Consider the following 21,992-nt stretch of genomic DNA (forward strand, 5'->3'; position numbering starts at 1 on the left):
CTGAGTTTAGAGTTGAATTTGATCAAAGATTTTACCGAGAAAAAATGGTCGAGAACAGATTGTTCAAAGGCATCCACCCGCTCGGACAGTTTCTTTAACTGCTCTGTGACTGGAAGTAATAGTGATTTCACTAAGCATTCAAACTTAGGAAGCAAGAAATTCTCCAAGGACACACCCAAGTGCGAAGCCAAACTTGAATCTAAAATCAACTGTTGAGGGAGAATATCTGCTCCAGCTGCTGCTTGCTGGTTTTTTAAGGGATCTAGCCCCCCCCCAGGACTCTTCCCCTGTACGACCACCTTGTGGGGATTTTTCTTCCTTAGCTTATTATGGGGTTTGATCAAATTCCCCCTGCGAGGGCTGATAACACGTTTTCTTTTAACTGCGGCGACTCCTCCCTCTACCTGTACTTGAGGGTCAAGCTGAGGGGATAGAGTATCAGGGGCCTGGGCCACAGGAGGAGTTGTAACTACTGGATGCGGTAGCTGCAGTGTTGTGGGACAATCTGATTCGGTTAGATTAATACCACTCTGAGCAATTAGAGACAGTCTATCCAGGCTTGCTCTAATTCTATTTACCTGTTGCTCATTATAAGGTAAAGAATCGGTAATCAGGGGAACAGGAGCATGGACGGGAGATGGAGCTAGTGCCAGATTGCCCATGGATGAGCGTTTATTAATGAGCGAATCCCGAGAGAGTTCGCGCTCCGCCCGGACAATCTCCTTTTCTACAATAGAGAAGGCACGTGTTATGAATTGGTCCATGGAGCCACTCACACAGTCACCCCCTCCTCTACGTACTTTATTCGAGCGAGTTGCCATCGGCATTTAAAAATAGTCAAATGTCACGGAATTACACCAACGCGCTACTTAGAGGAGTAAAGGGGGTAACCTAAGTATGTCGCACAGGGAAAGATAGAGGGCACCTGATATTAAACACCACGTCCCTAAACCTTGCCTGGGCGACTTAGAGGGATGGCCCAGCCCGGCCTCCTCCGGCCCCGGACGGCCACAGATGGCCCCGCCCTTATCCCGGGCTTCTCCTGGCGCGTCCCGCTCGCGTCCCGCGAGGCGTGAGATAGATCCACTAAAATATAGAATATGCAGGACTGGGGGCGTGGTTCACAGGGTGCGCAGGCCAGGTGTCAGGGGCCATGCAGGGACTCCTGGGAGATTGAGTCCCTGCAGCGCGATGCTCCTCCCCTGATTTACACTGCCAGCCGCCTCGCAGCGTCACCACAAGTTGCACGAAGCGGCACCCGCGAAGCGGCACCCGCGAAGCGGGTGCGGCGAGGAGTGGAGATCTCAACAGGTGCAGGTCTACAACACCAAGCCCAGGACCACAGGGCAGACGAAGTGTGCAGCATCCTCAGGTATGGAACCAAACGAAAAAGTATCCCACAAGAGTCACAAAAGGCTGCTCCTTTTAACCAGGTGCCGATCTGGGGGCGTGGTTCACAGGGTGCGCAGGCCAGGTGTCAGGGGCCGTGCAGGGACTCCTGGGAGATTGAGTCCCTGCAGCGCGATGCTCCTCCCCTGATTTACACTGCCAGCCGCCTCGCAGCGTCACCACAAGCTGCACGAAGCGGCACCCGCAAAGCGGGTGCGGCGAGGAGTGGAGATGTCAACAGGTGCAGGTCTACAACACCAAGCCCAGGACCACAGGGCAGACGAAGTGTGCAGCGTCCTCAGGTATGGAACCAAACGAAAAAATATTCCACAAGAGTCACAAAAGGTTGCTCCTTTTAACCAGGTGCCGATCTGGGGGCGTGGTTCACAGGGTGCACAGTCCAGGTGTCAGGGGCCGTGCAGGGACTCCTGGGAGATTGAGTCCCTGCAGCGCGATGCTCCTCCCCTGATTTACACTGCCAGCCGCCTCGCAGCGTCACCACAAGCTGCACGTAGCGGCACCCGCGAAGCGGCACCCGCGAAGCGGGTGCGGCGAGGAGTGGAGATGTCAACAGGTGCAGGTCTACAACACCAAGCCCAGGACCACAGGGCAGACGAAGTGTGCAGCGTCCTCAGGTATGGAACCAAACGAAAAAGTATCAGGGATTCTTGGAAATCACCTGTTGAGAAAAAAGGAAAAGAGAAATGCACACAATCACATGATGCACAATGTCATATCAGTCAGTTTGGCATACAAATTTGTAAATGAATACTATCAAAAAGGTCTACAATCAACCTTCTTACCCGTATCAAATCGGGGACACCACCCACCACTCCTGGTAACAACTCAGGGCGTGGGGCAACGCTCTGTGAAAAAAAGAATGAAAAGAGAACTAGTACTGCACAGGCATATAGTTCTATTATGGAGGTGCCTCTTAATGGCACTTCCACTAGTGTAAAACAATTTGGAGTAGGAGGAAGTCGCTAAGAAAGACTGGGATGTGTTTCTGGTAGTTAGTAACAGCCCTCACTTGCCCATCTGCATGGCCATTGTGAAGAATGTGGCCAGTGGAGAGGGAGCTACCAGTATGATGGATATGGTTATAATATTACCCACTAATTCAAATGGGGTTTATAGACAATCAGGATGCCTTTGTTCTTACATCAACAACAGTTGTTACAGCTCAAAACAGTACCTAGCTCACTATGAAAGCCAGTTAATGTGAGCAAGAGAAGTAAACAGAAACGAGTGAAGTGCCCAAGCACAAGCACAGTAAGAATTGCTCGCAGTGGCAACAGTTATATTAATGCACACCAAAAACCAATAAACAGAAGCGGTGGAGCCTAAGTGCAGGGCGAAATATGTTTATATGTGTGCATGTCACGCCAGCAAGCCGCTGCCACACACCTGTCCGTTGTTACCCCAGGTGTCCTTCCTGGTTGCTCCAAGCGGTGAACGGACAGACGAGAGCGCGGCATTTATGCTGACCGGAAAATGGCCTCACCTGTGGGAAGCCGTAGGCGGCAAGTGCGTATTCACCCATTAGTTACTAACTACCAGAAACACATCCCAGCCTTTCTTAGCGACTTCCTCCCACTCCAAATTTGTTTACACTAGTGGAAGTGCCAATAAGAGGCACCTCCATGATAGAACTATATGCCTGTGCAGTACTAGTTCTCTTTTCATTCTTTTTTTCACAGAGCGTTGCCTCACGCCCTGAGTTGTTGCCAGGAGCGGTGGGTGGTATCCACGATTTGATACGGGTAAGAAGGTCGATTGTAGACCTTTTTGGTAGTATTCATTTACAAATTTATATGCCAAACTGACTGATATGACATTGTGCATCATGTGATTGTGTGCTTTTCTCTTTTCCTTTTTTCTCAACAGGTGATTTCCAAGTATCCCTGTAGTTTTCTTTACAAATAAGTACACAGGTATACGGTTGGTCGTATCGTTCCTCGACATTTCAATTATGGTAATTTTTACTCACTTTATAATTGTGCAGTAGTAACAGACTTGGGTCCTAAAGAAAGCCATGATCACATTCTTGATCTAGTTTTGGCTGAAACATGTAGACCTCATTCTTAACCAGCACGTTCGTTCATTTGGTCAGACCGCGCCCTTACTGCTTTTTAACCTTGACACTTTGAGATATCTAATAAATATATTTTTCTCATGGTAGCCAATTTTAACACACACTTCATTGACACTGCACCATATATTTTTCACCACACTTTGTGAAGCTTCATCGATCTTTAGGAGATCTTAAAACATCCGTGAGCTCCTCTTTCGACATTTGCAACTCTGCACTAGGGTGCAGTTAAGAGGAGATCCCAAATGATGAAGCATGCCACCTCGGTGGGTGATGGGATCCTGTCCTCTTTAAGAGGACTCCCTTTATAGTTCTATGTCCTGTTGAGTAGTACCAGTCAGTTTTCGCATATTTCCATAAGAGACCCGCGGACTCTGTGTTATTGTAGATTAATTGATTTGCCCAGAATCACAGGATGTTAAGCTGACCAGAGACTCAAAACCCATCTCCTAAGTTGACAGCTCGAGCATTAAGCCACAACCTCTACCACAAGAGGGAAGCATTTTCAATATTATATACAACTTGATGCAAAAAACTACCATTGACAAAGCTAATAGTACTGGCTTCTTATGGGTGTAATGTTACGTGTATTATATATCTGAATGCAACAAAATATCAGTCAGGTGGCACACTGTGCGATGCACATATTTTTAGCGTAATTGCTTTCAAGCCACGCCCTTAATTGCATTGGTTACGCCCTTTTGAGAGACCCCCTAGTTTTTCCATCCCACTCAAAGCTCTGGTCTACACGCGCGGTCAGGTTCTTGGCGCACATAGCGCTGGCTGCAGCGCACAGAGACCTTACTCTGCCCCACACAGAGGTAAATTATTAGAGGGAACATTGGTTGGGATATCACTTGTGTGCATGTGATAATACCTGGAAAGCTTTATTTCCCTTTTAGCCTCTTGCGTGTATGATAACTTTGAAGTTCTTATGTGGAACAGATAAGAGTTATTTGTTTTCGCTTGCCGTTTTGTAACGCATTGCCTGCGTGAAATCACTTTAAAGGAGGGAGAGCCGCTGTAAGGTGCTGCTAGTGACATCATAAGGAGCCGCTCTGGTATTGGTCAGTTGGTGTGTGTGTCACACTGATATTAGTTATTGCATTAGCAGGTACCAGCCTGTAAAAGAACAGTAGAGAGTGTGCCATCCTGATATTGAACACTGAGATCATTGCCTATTACATTGTGATTCGTGGAGAACTGCCTCTTCAAATTGAATTAATTGAGTTAAGACGTCAAACTTGAAAGAAAAAATAAATGTTTTAGGATGTTGAGAGACGTCTTTAGAGGTGATGTACGGGTGCCTGTCCATGAGAGTGAGGAGGTACCTCCTGAAGGTATGCCTGGTCAATAAATGATGATCAATGTCGGGCTCCATACATGTATTTTGCTTGAGTAATGAAACAAGATCACAGAGAAAGAAGGGTCCTTGCAGTTCCCCTGATATGGTACCTATAATTTGAATACAATAGAAAATTTAAGATGAGTATTGTGTGACATGAAACCACCACCTAGACTCGAACAGTACAAGGCTTTAAATGTATGGGAGCATCCTGCAAGTGCAAATGATAAAGAGAAATATCAGACTTGAGCTAAAAGGACAGCAAATAGTTGGATGGATGCTTAGTGGAATGACAAGCAACAGGTATGGAGCAGAGTTAAGTTCAAGGGAGTTAGGGGTGTACCCAGTAATAACAAATGATAAATAAAAGAAAAAGAAAACCCCAGAAGATGACACTGGTGCTCAATCTACGGCAAGCATCAACTGTGATTCCAGTAATAAGTTTCTGGAGGATTTGCTGGCTTCCCGACCACCTCCATGTAATATAGTTTAGCCCACAATAGGGAATTCACCAAATGATGGAAATAATGTGACTGCACCTACTAACCCAGTTCAACTCCTTCAGGCCCCATCATGACAGCCCCAGTTGCAACAGTCCTAATTGTGAGCGCCAGTGGTGATAGCCCCAGTTGAGATAGCCACTCCAACAGGAGTCACAGTTGTCACCGCTGTCCCCACAACCCCAAGATCGCAAATAGTTGTACAGGTTCCAAGTACACAAAGAGGTACTACAGCATCTGGCCTACCTGTAGTGTTTTTGACAACTGGTTCCCAGACCATTACTGGGCTTGTAATAGTTGGATGGCCCATGCAGCCCCAAGTCTCATAGAAGTTGGTAGGCTAAATGTAGAACCGGATGAGTTTAATAATGAAAACTTAAATGCCGGATATCCAGAGGGATGCCATGAGGAGGAACTGCGGTTTCTATGCAAAGTAGTTATCCGATGAACTATTACCTTTTATAAAGGGCCAATTCTAAATTTTATGTAGACTTGTTTAAGAGTCCGACTTTGCAAAAGAATTTCAGGTTGCATATTAAAGTAGGATAATTTGACTAACTTCGGGTTGAAGGCACATCTAAGAGAGGTAGTGATCAGTATGCAGAAATTGAGTAATCTTGAGAAAATCAAAGACACATGGATTTAGAGGGAGAAAAACAGGAAAGAGAAGAGAAGGATGATTCGGGGGGACACTGAAATGGGAGTCAAGAGTGATTCTTAAGTTGGTTCATTGGATCTAAGTGAGGTGCGGGAGGGGGCTCCTGTGCATGTGTCTTGGATTTTAAGGTGACCTTACTACATTTACATATCAATTTCTAAAATTGAGGCAGAATCCTGATTTGTGGTACACACAAGTTCAGTGGTTTGTGAAGATTTCAAATGTTTTGTGGTAGGATTTGAATACCTTTTTAAATATTGTGATTCCCAAGGACTTGTGGGTGGGATGTAAAGTGGGGATACAGTGGTCAAATGCAGAGCCCCCAAGGGTAGCTCAGACAAATGAACCATCCCCTGAGGTGATGCAGATGTATGATCAAGTGATACCTTTCTTGAAGGGCAAGGTCCCATAGAAAGAGATTGATTAGTTGAAGACAACACAAACCACTTAGGAGTCGGCACATGCCTATTATAAATGCCTTATGAACTTGTTCAGACAGCATAGCGATGTCATAATCCTGATAAAGGAAATTTGAGCAATATTCTGACTCAGTTTGTTCTTGGGTTGAATCCAAAGGTCAGTTCATATATTCAGCAGAATATCACCTGCTGGCAGAGTAAACCTTTGGATGAAATACTTTGTTATGTGATGTATTGCAGTAATGTGTTAGAGATTAAACAGAAAAAAAGATTAAGGAATGTTTATGTTGAACCGGACAAAGTTAGCACATAAATGATTTCAGAATGGTTTATACGTTGGAAATACAGGCTATGCATATGGTGGTGGTGGAATGCAAGGAGTCGTATTTCAAGAGAAAAGACAGATGATGCATAACAGGAGCAGTGTTCCACAAGGTAAAGGCTGGGGTGTTCCAATTGATCAGAATACTGGAATAGATGTAGCAGCTCTTAAAATTTCGAATCTGTGTTGTTACTGTAATAAATTGTGACACTGGAAGAGGGAGTGCCATCCCAATCCAAACTAAATTTTCGTTGCTTGTCAAATGTAAAATGTAAATTAAATGCAGGTACAAAATGGGGCGGTGGGGAGACCTTAGAACTCTAATATGTCCCAAGCTCCTAGGCCACAGAATGCCCCATTCCCGAATAATGCAGATGCCTCAGGACCCAAAGGCACTACAAATTTCAAGTGCCCTGAGGTTTAATGTGAATCAAGAGCTAACCCAAACCCTTTCTTGAATCATGGAAATTTCCAACAGTTCCCAGTCTTCTGTGTTTCTGGACATTAAGGGTCTGACCAGTTGCAATGAAGGTGCCTGAGAGGGCAGGAAGATTACATACTTGGCACAGTCTTGGAGGTAGACTTGAGTGGTCCATTCATGGAAGGTGAGGTGAACAGCCACCAGGTATAATTTGTGAGTGACACCAGAGCTGCCCATTCCACTGTCAGGACAGTGGAATTCCCAAACTTGCCCTTTTTGGGAAAACAATCCCAGGTTGTAGGTGTTTCTAATAAACAGAATGCAAACCTTGTGTTAGCAAAGGTCCCTTTGAAAATAGGTTCCTTTAAAGAGGATTATCAGTTTGTAGTGTGTGACTCAAGGCCCACAAATTTTTTAGGTAGGGATATATTATGCACAATAAATTGCATAGTCAATTGTACACCACAGGGTTTAAAGCTTCAGACTCATAACGAGGTTGTAGATTTAAAATTGCCTAAACAGGCAACAACCATTGGATTGTTTCCCATGGTGACTGCAGATGATTTGCTCCCTGATTTGAAAGCTTCTGTTAAATAGGAAGTTTAGGACATTTGTCTCATAAAGGGTGTAAACCCAGTATGAACAGATCCTTGATTGCAACAGTACAAGCTCTCAGCAGAGACAATGAACGGAATTGCCCCAGTGATTGATTCCAAGATACAACAAGGAATTCTAAAAGAGATCCTGCGTAGTCCATGTAGCTCCCCGATTATATGTCTACAAAAACTTAGCAGAAGTATTGAATAGTCCAAGGCCTGACAAGGATTAATAATGTTATTGTCCAGTCGTACCAAATCCTGCCATAAAACTGTTTGAGATGCCCTATGAATCTGAGTGGTTCACAGTGGTCTATTTGTGGCAGACATTTTTTTCCATACCACTGCACAAAGACAGCCAGCTCCTCTTTGCGTTCCAGTTCCAAAATATATTTCTGGTATGGTGGCGAGTTCCACAAGGGAATACAGAAAGCCCCTCGATCTTCAACCAGATTGTGAAAAAGAATCTGAAGACACTGAAGTTGCACTGCAATTCAGTTCTTGTTCAATACTTTCACAACCTGTTAGTGGTGTGTATGTCACAGGAAGCATACAACTGAGATACCATTGCTCTATTAAATAATGTAGCTGAAAATGGACATAAACTGTCTCCAAGCAAATAGCAACACAATCAGAAGGAAGTACGGTATTTTGGACATCATATTGAGAAAGGAGCAAGGAAGGTGTTCCAAGACTGAATATCTACCATTTTGAACATGCACCCTCCAACTGCACCATCAGGATGATTCTGGGAATGGTGGGCTACTGTTGACAGTGAATACCCAATTTTTCCCTAGTGGCATAGTCTGTACAGAGGCTGACACACAAGGATGTGTCTGAACAGCTACCTTCATACAACTAAAGCATGAAAGCCTTCCTTGAGCTAAGAGAAAGTCTGTCTCGGCCCCCAGCTCTAGGAATGCCTGATTACAGTAAAGAATTTCTTTTGCAGTGAGAGAGAAGGGTGGACTCTCTCAGTGCTCATACAAATTCATGGTCATTTGAAGAGGTTGGTAGTCTATTTGTGTGCCATGCGTGACCCAGTAGCCATAGGTTTATTGGGTTGCCTAAAGGCCGTGGCAGCAGTCTGTGTCAGCATACATCAGAGTGAGGGTACTATCATGGGCTACACTCTCTCTGTAATATCTCTGCCTTCTGTGGAAGTACTGTAAACACAGACAAAGACACAGCACTTAACTAATGGTCACCTCACCATGTATGAGCCAGTCATACTGGTGGCAGGCAATATTACATTCAAATGGCGCTTGTGTTTGAATCCTGCCACTTTGTTGCCATTTCCTGAAACTTAAATGGATGGGGAAGAGTGTGAGTGGGACTGTCTCGATGCAACTGAATTGTGCAATAAGCCAAGGCCTGACATCGGAGACAAACCCCGTGCAGGACCTGATTATGTTTATTTATTTATTTTATTTATTTAATGTATTGCTTGTGGATGGCTCATGCTTTAGAGAAGATGATGGAAATGTGAGAGCTGCTTACACTGACTGCACCTTCGAGGGTGTGATAGAAGCCTCCTGGCTGTGTGATGTAACATCTGTCCAAGCGGCTGAATTGGTTGCACCTACTATAGCTTGCAGTGTTTCATACCAATTAAAAGTTACCATTTATAATGATAGTCAGTAAGGCTTTTGTGTTGTTCATGACCTCGGGCAGCTGTGGTCACAAAGAGGGTTTATGACATCTTCTTTATCTCCAATTAGGAATGGAAATATGTGATGAGACTGTTTGAAGCATTAAAAATGCCTCTCATGGTTGCAGTTGTAAAATGCACAGCACAATCAATCAATCAGTCAGGGGTTTATAGAGCGCGCTACTCACCTCGAGGGTCTCAAGGCGCTGGGGGGGGGGGGCTCTGGATCAGTCGAAGAGCCAGGTCTTAAGGTCCTTCCTGAAGGTGTACAGGGTTGGGGAGCGTCTGATGTTCACGGGGAGCTTGTTCCAGGTCTTGGCTGTGATGTGGGAGAAAGCTCTCCCGCCTGTTCTGTTCTTGCAGATCCGGGGGACCTCTGCCAGGGCAAGGTCGGCAGAGCATAGGTTTCTCTTGGGTACGTGGAAGGTAAGTCTCTTGTTGAGCACAAAAGAGTGAATTGATTCAGTCGCTGTCAAAAATCCATATACAGACAAGGTTGACCGATATATTATAAGCCTGGGTGCTGTGCTTTCAATGGGAATATTCAAATGAATCTAAAAATGAGACCGCCTTTAGTATATTGTTAACATTGAATGATAAATGGGATGACGTTAAGAGATTGCAGGAAATGGCACCAGAGAGTAAGCAACAGGGAAGGGTTAAAATAGTTTGTATGGAGAATGAGATTTGGGTTTCAGTGGATAGAAGACCTATTATACCAGACATCTATTGTCACTAATGGTCAGACACTTTTATCGTCCCACACATATAGGAAGTGATGCAATGGTGAGGTTGTTCAAACAGAATTAGTGAGACCTACGCTTTAGGGTGATGGCTGAAAATCTTTGCCACTGGTATGTGACATGCCAGCAACTGAAAGTAGGAAGGAGAACACCTTGGTCACTAAGTCATGTAAGGAGATTGGGAGCTCCCTCCAATTGCATGCAGTTAAACTTTATCAAGATGCCCATGTGCAATGGAATGCAATATGTTTTAGTTTTGGTGTGTATCTTCTCCCACTGGGTGAAAGCATACTCACCGAGGAGAAATTGCAGTCTTACTGTAGCCCTGTTATTGCTATGTGAGTTGACCACTGGGTTTGGATTCCCGATTTCTCTTGATTTAGACATTGGAACTTACATCCGTAATGAGGTCCTGAGAATGCTGTGATTACAGATGGGGAAAAGACTGCATTGTAGTTATTGGACTGAAGCATCTGGAATCATTGAGTAAATTATTGGCACACTGAAATGTTGTCTAGCCAAAGTGCGTGCGTCTACATCTCTTAAGAGGCTGGATGCTTTGCCTCTAGTGTTGGTGAGTCTCTAAATTACCCCAGATTGTAGGTCAGAACTGTAGCTGCATGAGCTCCTCATGAAAGACCAATGAGGCTGCATGCTGTGCCTGCTAATGTCCTTGTGAATATCTCAGATGATATGATTCTCGACTAATTGATTCACAACTACTTCAAAGGACTGGATGATGTGGTGCAGTATTTTATCAGGTTGAAGCTTCCACTGCCCTTCTGAGTCAAGAGCAGTGCTATGATCTCAATTCCAGAGACGGGGTTCTTGTGAAGAAGCACACCAAAAAATTGTGCCTGGATCCCTATGGGCATAGCCCCTTCCAGTTCATCCTGGTCACCAATGCTGCTGTGAATTGTGGTGGACAGCCTAGCTGGCTGCATGCATCCCACACACAAAAGTAAGACACAATAAAGAAGAAGAGGTGACAACAGCCACTGATATACAAACTCAACTTATTATCACACTGAAGGAGCAGAGGGGGAGAGGAAGGCACCCAGGTGTCTCAAATTCAAGAGGTGTCTAAAACCAAAGAAGCACCTCAGAGTCAAGCTGAGGCAAGTGATGAGCCTGTGGTGAATGAGTCAAGAGTACCCATAGTGAACCAACCCAGTGAAACAGAGCTTGAATGTTTGGATTCAGAAGAAGGACCAAGTAATGTGACAAGTGATTGCTTGATTTTGATTTCTGATTCCTGACACTGCAACTGAACTGTACCTATGAACTGAACTTCATTGAATTCTGAAGGTCCCCTAGGACCCAGGCTCATGTGGAGGAGTAGATTTAACACTTTAGAAGAAGATAAAGTAGGGTTTCGAGATAACTCACAAAGACAACTGTACATAGGAATAAGCCGTCTGAAACCGACTCAGTTTTGCAACTTTGCACAAGTGGAAATGATAAACAGTAATCATTCTTTTGATTCTGGCTGCTCTTTTCCTAAGGTCTGATTGTAGAGAAATGATCCTTTCAAAGAATTGAAGGTCCCAATTCACAAAGGTAAACTGAGATGAAATTCTAACTTCACAACTTCCGGTATGCACACTTTTGTCTCAGTTTTGGTCTCAGTTAAACTTAAGACCAAAACGTACTGCTTGTAAACGCCCTTTGTGAATACAAAAGTCATACAGTTAGACTTTCTTCTCAGTTTACCTTTGTAAATCACGCCCAACGTAGGGTAATTGTGGCTATAGTGCTTATTGTCAATATAATTTGTATGATTGCTTTATTAATAGGCTTGGGTTTCCCTGCAGAAAATTGTCCTATAAAGCTTACCCCCAAGCCTATTCCTATTGTTTCACACTTAGAAGAGAAGCATAGTTTTTTCTTTGAGAATTTTGTACAAGGATGTTTCTGAGGGAGAGTTCCACTCAAATGCCTTTTTCAAGCTGCTGTATGAGTACATCAACATAATGCAAGCCCAGGATTGTTATGCATGCACCCATTTAACTGCATCTGTGGCGGGAGGTATAGACTATCACCAAATTCCCCTTTACCTATGGTATTTCAAGAAGTATTTTCATAGTTTATTGTACTAACATGGTCACTTTGAATATTATTTCCTGAATTATGATTTGGTCTTATCTGAAGTGCACATGTAAAAACATTTGAATCCCCGCACACATGCAAAAGAGATGGATACAGTTTGGCATTTCTTTAGACCTGCAGTTCAGTTTTATAATTCCCTTGTCCATAGATGCAACTTAATATGTTTATTAAATCCTGTTGAGAAGAAGTTAATTGATGGCCTCTGGGTAGCAGATCAGTAATTGAACATAAGACGAGAACTCGGAGAGATATCCGGAACGGTGTGTGGAAAGAGGAAGAAGAAAAATACAAAGAGTTAATAATACATTCCAAACTGAGCTTAGATTGCGAACATCAAGGGAAGTGGTGTTTTTTTGGGAAAGAAGATAAGGTTGGAAATTCTTGATTGATGGGATACAAATGTGCTCACAAATTTGAGGTTCTGAGTTACACAAATCAGATACTTGCAGGAAAGGATCCTGTCATTTTTGGACTTTATTATGTGTGTGGTAAAGAATGCACATTTTAAAATACATGGAACTGGGTTGGGACCTTGCTATTTAGCACTAGTGTTTTCTAAATTCCATTGTTTAGAAAGTTTAGATAGTCAGGCATTTGGATTTCCTGGTACAACTAAGCATAGTAGTGTTTCACAAATAGTGGGGGATATTTTTGGACTATGATTCCTTCTTTAGGTGTTCTGAATGACTTAAAGATCATAAAGCTTTCTTCCTTAGTTGGAAAACTTGCAACCAGTACTGCTGGAGCATTGCACGCTGTTGATACAGAACTGATAGCCATTATGGCTATGGCTCTATAGAATCAACTTTCTTTAGAAAGTTTAGTCAGAAAAGAGGGCTGAGTTTGTAAGATGCTGAAGTTCAACAGTGCTGCATGGTTACTTACGACAAAAGCATAGCAATCAGAACGTTTGTGAACAATATTACTGGAATTCCAGCAGTGTTGAAGAAATTGTAAGAAATAGGTGCTTGGGAAGCAAATGGAAAGGGATCTTCTGCTGCAGGTGGCTGGCTTAGCAGGATTGGCAGTAGACGTTTAGGCGCTATATTGAGACCTGTCTTGATTGCTGGTGTTTATGTGATTTGCCTATTTGCTAAGTTGAATGGATTTAAATGTATGAGGACCAAGAAGATACTTGTAGAATGCAAGGGTAAGAACAGGAAGAAGGATGAAATTGAGCTGGAAGATAAGCAATGTAAGGTTTATGATTAACTGAGTAGGTGGACAACTCCAAGCATAAACGGCAATGGGTGACAAGATTTTAGATTTTGGTGGAATGTTAAATTTTCATGTGTGATGACTATTCTAGCCATCAGAGGGGGCATTAGAGGAAATCTGTTTCTTAGGAGCATCCAAAAAGATATAATTTCCGTAGACAATTCTTGACTGAATTAATGCATTTATCACTTGGAATCCTAAGTCTTTTTCAAGAAAAGATACAATTGAACGCAGGATGTTTAACTGAAAAAATTGGAAATATTAGAGACATGGGTTTCAAGACCTAGATTTGAATAAATGTATGACGTTACAATGCATACATTTACAATGCATTCCTTTACAACGCAGTTTTTACATCGCAACATCCTTTACAATGCATTCTCTTACATCGCATGCCATTACATCGCATTTTCAGAAACTACCTTTACAACGCATTCCATTACATCGCATTATACCTTTACAACGAATACCATTACAATGCATACCATTACATCGCATTTAAGATAAGTGTTGGATAGAATAGGGGTAATAATTACTATTCTAACTCCAGTGAGTGTAACAGTAGAGTAAGTGTTGGATAGTGTAGGGGTAAAAATGACTATTCTAACTCCAGTAAGTGCAACAGTAGGGTAAGTGTTGGATAGTGTAGGGGTAAAAATTACTATTCTAACTCCAGTGAGTGTAACAATAGGGTAAGTGTTGGATAGTGTAAGGGTACTATGCGTTGTAACGGTATGCATTGTAATGACTTGCGATGTAAAGCCTGCGTTGTAGTGACATGCGTTGTAATGACATGCGTTGTAGTGACATGTAATGTAATGGCTGCATTGTAATGACATGCTATGTAAAGGATGTTGCGATGTAATGACTGCTATGTAAAGGTATTGACATGTAATGACTGCGTTGTAAAGGTTGTTTCCCGATTTGAATACATATGCTGGTTGCTTCAGAGAGAGGGGGTGATAATTAGGGGCCAATGCAGAGAATACATTGTTATTTTTGGGAATGTCAATTGTATCTCCATTTTGGTTGGAATACATTTCAGCTAGTTGGCTGTCACCCATCAGCTGGTGACGAGTAGACTATCAGAACGTGTGGATTCTGAACTGATATTTGCTGTTGGTTGAGGTAATAAACCAAAAATGAGTTGTGTATCAGCAGCATTCATAAAAGACAGTCTCATCTTGTTTCTGCTTTTTCTTGTCCCAAGTGCTTATATCAAGATCTTAATGAGAGTGGGAGCAGACATGGGTCTTTTGCCCTCTTCTTTTGATTCTATCCAGTTTGAGGAACATTCCTTCTCTAGATACTAGGGCTTGAATAAGCCATAGGGCAATATGTGGCCCTGCCTGAAGCACTGCAGACAATGCACTGGGTGAGTGTAACACATGCATAACTGGGTCCATGTCAGCCTGCATAGAAATCTCCAGGCTTTTGGGGCCAATCTGCACTCTATACTACAACAACTGCTGAACTTAACCTAAAATCATTTTCCCACATTTAGCGCTGCTGTTCAGGACCAAGTGTGCTGGCATTTTCAGGAGCTAAATCTATATTTTGCATAGGTGTAGAAAGGGCATTCCAGGGTACCATGGACCATGGTGCAAGCAAGAAAAATGCCCTTGACTGATATCTGGGTAGTAAAATAAAGCAATAATTAGAGCTCAGTGAGCCCCCAAGCTTCTGGGCTCTGGTGCCACTGCACCTGCAGCACCAGTGATAGTTAGTACCCTGAGATGGTTTACTTGTAAGATAGGTTTATAATGTGAGCTAGTGGAACAATATTGGTGTCTTTGCTGAAGCAGAAGTGGTTGTAGTAGCGGAGGTGCCAGCTGGGATGATGGTATCAGTGACTAATGTAGCTCTCTTACCAACACATTCTGGTGTCTGACAGTACTTGATGTCCACTCTCAGGCCACTGCAGTCTTTACCCCCATTGGCCGGGGGTGGGTTGGTGCAGTCGCGTGACCTGGTCATGTTGCCGAGACCTCCACAAGTGAGTGAGCAAGAGCTCCAGACAGTCCATGGTGTGAACCCCCCGTCCACGGTGCAAGGGGAGAAGGAACAGTTCAGTTGTGCACTGGAGCAAGTGCTAGATGAGACAAAAGATAGGAAAAGATACATTTCAGCACTTCCACACCACCCTCCTCAAGTATTCACAGCAAGATTAAACTGTCCATCATCAACATCTTCCATTTCTTTTCTACTCAGAATCAAGGCACATTGGAACATAAAACACTATAAAATACTGGATATAGATTTGTAACACAAAATACAACTGTGATGCTCAAGAGAAGGTGCAAAGCATCAACATAATAGAGAACCTGGTCACTCCTAAAGGAATGGGGTAGGGAGTCCTGCACTATGCCACACACAAGAATGTGCTTGCATCGCCATGTCAAATATGACCATTTATCGGTGAAGGAACCTGACCACCACTTCTGGTGGAGCTTCATTCCCTTTAAGTTTTCATCCTTCAATTGGCTTTTTTTTAGTCTGTGGTCAGGATTAGCCCTCTGGCCTTAACCAATAGGCTTTCCAGTTTACTGGAGAAAGTGTGTTGATTTGGAGCTTGGTAGTGTGTGGGATTGGTTATAGATACTCGCTCCCTGGATGTGAAGTTTATGTAATAATCTGTATTATTTTCCTGGTACAATTTCAATGTCAATTCTAATTTTTTTTAAACCATTATCATTTAACTTTTTTCTCACATGAAAACAAAATCAATCGCTACATAGCACCCATTTGCATATGAGAAATCCTGAGCAGGTCACAGGAAAAAAGTTATTTACCTGTAATTGTTGTTCTCCTACATTGCTATCTTTCATAGAGTCACATGCTTGACTTACTCCCCGTCATCACACTGGGAACTCTAAATAGTCAATGTTAACTTGGCAGTGTTTAAATGAACTGAAAAAACATTGAAAAATAGTCATCAACTACATGTGACAAGATAATCTCGTTATGTGACCCAAATTCTGGGCAGTGACTGACAGGGCCAAGAGTTCTACTCCTCCCTTAGGTTTACCACTGCCAGATTTTCAAGGTTGCAGCAGTTTAGTTATACCATCTGCAGCTTCATGAAAGGGGAGGCGGGATTGTTACCTGTGAATCTATGAAAGATACCAATGCTGGAGAGCGACAGTTATACATAAGTAACTTTTTTGTTCTCCAGCAATAGATCTTTCTTAGATTCATATGCTTGAATTAAGACTAGCAAAGCAAAAGCAATAATTGCGGTAGGTAGAAACAAGGCTCGTCTTAAGAAAAAAGGTTCCAGGGTGATCTATTTATTCCCTTCTACCTGAACATAAGTGCTGTAGTGCCTCGCCAAATAATACGCCTCTCCTTAGGTTGCAGCTCTGAGTCAGCCAACGAGCCAGGTCTTGAGGCTCTTCCTGAAGGTGTGCAGAGTGGGGGAGCGTCTGATATTGATTAGAAGCTCATTTCAGGTCTTTGCCACAATGAAGGAGAAGGCTCTTCCACCCGCTCTGGCTCTTTGGATGCGTGGGGTTTCGGCGAGGGTGAGGCCGGTGGAGCAGAGGTTTCTCTTGGGCACATGGAAGGAGACTCTTTCGTTGAGGTATTTGGGTCTGGTGTTGTGGAGGGATTTGAAGGCGTGGGTGAGTAGCTTGAAGGTCACTCTTTTTTGGACGGGGAGCCGATGGAGGACTGGCAGGTGTTGGGTGATGTGTTCATGTCATGGGATGCCGAGGACGAGTCTGGTCGCGGTGTTCTGGATGGTCGGGAGTTTGCGTAGCAGGGATTTGCTGATTTGGTGTAGAGGGAGCTTCCGTAGTCCAGTCTGCCTATTATGAGTACGTGAGTGATGGTCTTTCTGAATTCAGGGGGATCCCTGTAGATGTTGAAGAGCGTGGGACTGAGCGATGATCCTTGGGGTACTCCGGAGTTGATCTCTGTGGGTTTAGAGAGGAAGGGTGGGAGTCTGATTCTTTCAGTTCTGCCGGTGAGGAAGGGAGCGGAGCCAGTCGAGGGCAGTTCGCAGTATGCCGGCGTCGAGGCGTCTGGCGGTGAGAGTGTGGTGGCAGACGGTGTCGAAGGCAGCAGAGAGGTCTAGTAGAATAAGGGCCGCATGAGGCATTGGTCGAGGAGTGTGCGGATGTCATCTGTGGCGGCGAGGAGGGCGGTCCCGGTGCTGTGGTTGCTGAGGAATCTGGATTGGGAAGGATTGAGGATGGAGTTCTGTTTGATGAAGTTCGTCTGCAGGGAATTGACGATCTTCTCAGTGACTTTGGCTGGGTAGGGGAGGAAAGAGATGGGTCAGTAGCTTTTGAGGTCCGTCGGGTCTGCAGAGGGTTTCTTGAGGAGGGGCTTGACTTCTGCGCGTTTCCAGTTGACGAGGAAAGTGCCGGATTTAAAGGTGGCGTCGATGGTAGGTCGTAGTTCGAATGCTATGGCGCAGTGGCTCTGTGGAAGATGTGCACAGGCAGGGGTCCGTGGAGGCTCCTGGGTGAATGCTTTTCATGGTCGTGGCGGTGTCTTCGGTGGTTACCGGGGTCCAGACGAAGATGTTCGTCTGGTTGTCATTGCTGGAGGAAGGGGTGGTTTCGGTGTCTGGTGTCTGTTCGCTGAAGTTGTCGTAGAGAGACTTGATTTTCAGATGGAAATATGAGCCGAGCTTGTTGCAGAGGTCCAGGGAGGGTGTGATGCCCGTGGCTTTGCTGGGGGGGTTTGGTGAATTCCTGGATGATGCTGAAGAGTTCTTTTGAGTTGCTGAATTTAGCGAGGATTTTGTTCCAGATGAAGGTCTTTTTGGTGGATCTGATGAGTTGGTGGTATTCTGCTACAGCATTATTGTAGGTGGTCTGGTCTTCCGTAGTTTTGCAGTTTCTCCATCACTTTTCAAGATGTCTGCAGGAGCGTCTGGATTCTTGGAGGTCGTAGTGAACCAAGTGGCCTTCATTGGGCCCTGTCTGTCGGGGTTGAGGAGGGGGGTGAGCTTGTCTGCGCAGTTGGTGATCCATCTGTGTAGTTCAGTGGCTGCAGAGTTGGTTCGGTTTAGGTGGGAGGGGGTGTTGGTTGAGGGTGGAGTTGAGGTGCTCCTCCGTGACCTCGCTCCAGTTTCTTCGCGGAGGGCGTGGTGTAGGTTTGTGAGCGGTGGCTTTGTTGAAAGAGAAATGTACGAAGTGGTGGCCTGTCCAGGGGGGTTGCGTGTTGTGGCTGAAGTGGATGTTGTTACCTGCTGCAAAGATGGGGTCGAGGGTGTGTCCTGCCTTGTGGGTGGAGGTGGTGACAAGTCCAATGTTGGCAATGTTGTCCAGGAGGGCACAGGCGTTGCGGTCGCTGAGGTTGTCGAGGTGGAAGTTGAGTTCTCTGAGCAGTATGTAGTATGTGCGATGAGGTCAGTGATGGTTGTGGCGAATGTGGTTCAAGGTCCTGTAGGTCTGTAGGCAGGGGTGCCATGTAGGGTCATTCTGGAGCTCGTCTGGATCTGGAAATGGAGGTAATCCGTGGGGAATGAGGAGTTGTTTGTGCTGGAGGTGGTGAGTCGGAGGGTGCTCTTGTGCGTGATGGCGAGACCTCCTCCTGGGTGGTTGGGGCGGTCCTTCCTCTGGATCTTGTATCCATCGGGGATGGCAGTGGCCATGTCGAGGGCGAAGGTGGGCTTGGTCCAGGTTTCTCTGAAGAAGGCGACGTCAGGTGAAAGGGTGTCGAGGAGGTCCCAGATTTCTACTGCGTGTCTGTGCAAGGACGAACATTGAGGAGGTTGCATCTCAGGGCTTTGTGTGTGCTGGCATCCGGCAGGAGGGCAGTGGTCATGGTTGGTGAAGGTTTATTGGCAGTGTCGGCAGGAGAACTGGCCGTGGGTGGTGTTAGGCGTAGACAGATGGCAGTTGCTGTTCCTTCCAGGGTTGTGTGCGTGGAGGGCAGCTGAGTCGTAGCGTTGGGTGGTCGGAGAGCCAGGGTCGCTGGCACTGGTCGTGCTCGGGTCACGGACAGGCGCAGTTGGGCTTGACATTGGTGCCCCTTTGGCGCACCAGCAGTGCGCCCCTGCTCGCCCGCCCTTAAATAGGGAACAGGGAAGGGAAACACAGCTGGGAGGTGGGACCTGGAACCGGCAGGGGGAGGGGCCGCGGGGCAGTGGCGGCAGGAAAAAGAGCAGTGAAAACAGGCACAGAGACACAGCAAAGGAACAAAATACAAAAACCAGGAAAAAAGGCACAATAACAGTGAAAACAGAAAAAATACCTTGCTCGGTCTTCTTAAGTGTCTAGAATTTGCAGCTAAGTACATCTAATCAAAGCATATGTAAGACCTGATCTTGTGAGCTTGAACAAGTATGGTAAAAGTTAGGACCAAAACAGGATCTAAAGTTTCCATTCTTGCCATGGTACAAAATGCTTGCCTTTCAAGGCATACATTATAACTGTAGCACCAATTCCTAGTCTACAGTCTTCTGGGATACTCAAATGATCAAACTCTAAGATCTGAGGAAACACACTGTCACCTGAAGGGGTTGTGGATTGTAACTGTGTATTTGGCCTATGTTCCTGAAGCGGAACTGGCTTGAACTGAATAGATATCTGAATAGACAGGTTCCAAAATTCTGTATACTAAGGTTGTCATGGCAAAGCCATGGTTATTATACTAACTGTGCAATGTTCTCTCCCAGTCTTGTATAGCACTCTGGTCACCAGAAGAATCACCATAAATACATACAGTAATTTCATGCACCACTTAGCTGAGACAGCTTCTCCTTGGGACACAGACAGGGCTATCTACTGGTAAACTACAGGCATTTGGTATTTCGGGTTTCTGCAAACATGTCCCTTCAAGGTTTTTCCCAACTTTGAAATACCAACTCTGATTGCCTTTTGTCTAACTGCCACTTGTTATTGTCTGACTTCTGCCTTCTGAGCAAATCAATCAAGTTGTTCTGCATATAAAGGACAATGATCTGCTGAAAGTTCTACATTGTGTTTTATAGCCCACAACCAAAGCTTCTGAGGTTTCTGTGAAAACAGAAGTGATTTAGTTCCTCCTTGTTACATATGTGATACATCATGGCTGTGTTGTTTGTCTGTATCATTTTCTGTGTGTCATTTAATTCTGGTAAGAAAGCAAATATGACTGCCCTGAGTGCAAACAGATTCATGTGAAATGATGACTCCACCGTCCACACTTAACTGACATGCAGGTTTTTCAAATGCGCTTGCATCTCAGTAGTGAAGTGTTCAGTGTTATAAACAGCTGAGGAGTGGGCAGTCTCAAGTTTTGTCCTCTGACAATCTTCTCTTTTCCCCCCCACAATTGCAAGGACTCCTTCATCTAATGTGCGACAAGGATGATGGTGTCTCAATTTCTACTCACCATCTGCCATGCATGTTCAATTCCTCTTGAATCGTTCTAATTCAAAACAAACACGATTAACAGGAAGGCCGTGACCTTTATAACCCTTGTTCTTATCCATGTGAGTAAATGAGAAGATTGGTACATCAGTTTATTGCTTTCTCCAAAAACAGAAACACATTCCCTTCCTTGATTTGAATTCTAGCTCCTAGAAACACAATATCTTTGGATGGGTGTAGCCCTGACTTATGCCTATACCATGCATCTATTACCCAGTATTTGTTTAGAATGCAAATGCTTTTACAATGTATGCCTTTACCACAAATTGTATATATATATATATATATATATATATATATATATATATATATATATATATATATATATATATATATATATATATATATATATATATATATATATATTTATATATATAAACAATGTATTTGTGGGGGGAGACCCCCCCACCCCATAGTATATGCATTCTAAAACCATGTGTGGTAAAAGTACAATGTGGTAAAAACCTCGTTGTAGAGGCTGTTTCCCCTGACTCATTACATCGATTGCTAGGTCTGAAAACAGTCTGCCCACTGGCGCAACGAAACTCGAGGGGGCCTCCCTGCAAGGCTCGTGGAGGGGCCCCCTCCGGTCTCAATCAGGAGCTCTGCAGCCAGAGTGCTGTGCTGAGTGGTCTCCCTGGAGCTTGGGGGCCCCCATGCACCACGGGGGCTGCGGGGGCCTGTGTTACGCCCCTGAGTCTGGCTGTTATTTTATGCACTTCACAGGCCTTTGCAAATGTTGATGCACTAGTCATCCAGTCATCCAATTAAGGGCCTATTATACAGCTTTTGGGCCACTGAAACCATGCAATTCTGTAAAATTGTGGGACAGATTTTGGGCAAACAAATGTGTCTTGAATTACAAATGACGTATACTACCATGAAGTATAGAAACTTTTTTGTGATTTCCATGATTTGGGATATTTTAGTAAGCATCCTCTAAACCGAGAAATGCCAATAAATCTCCTTTGTAGAGGAACGCAATCATGTCTTGGAGCCAAAGATTAAAATGAAATATAAGCATATTGCTATTCAGTATTCAGGAGAACCTGTATGCTACTGAGAAGTGCCAGTACTCTTTCATTTAAAGTACTGCACCCTTTCTGAGAAGTGCTGGATCTATCCCTTTCAAGCTTAAGAAGTGCAGGTGTACAATGCC

The 21,992-nt window shown here is 44.4% G+C and overlaps 1 protein-coding gene across 1 annotated transcript in view; it reads right to left on the bottom strand.

The window, feature by feature from the left end:
• The window catches only part of LOC146796142 (SCO-spondin-like), a 1,481,201-nt gene that overhangs the window by 577,075 nt on the left and 882,134 nt on the right, over nucleotides 1–21,992 (bottom strand). Inside the window, exon 87 of the mRNA XM_085631266.1 lies at nucleotides 15,335–15,555. Within this exon, the coding sequence (XP_085487392.1) occupies nucleotides 15,335–15,555 (221 nt within the window). The remainder of the gene's footprint in view (nucleotides 1–15,334; nucleotides 15,556–21,992) is intronic.

This window comes from Triturus cristatus, chromosome 10, assembly GCF_964204655.1.
Source record: "Triturus cristatus chromosome 10, aTriCri1.1, whole genome shotgun sequence".
Classification (NCBI taxonomy): Eukaryota; Metazoa; Chordata; class Amphibia; order Caudata; family Salamandridae; genus Triturus; species Triturus cristatus.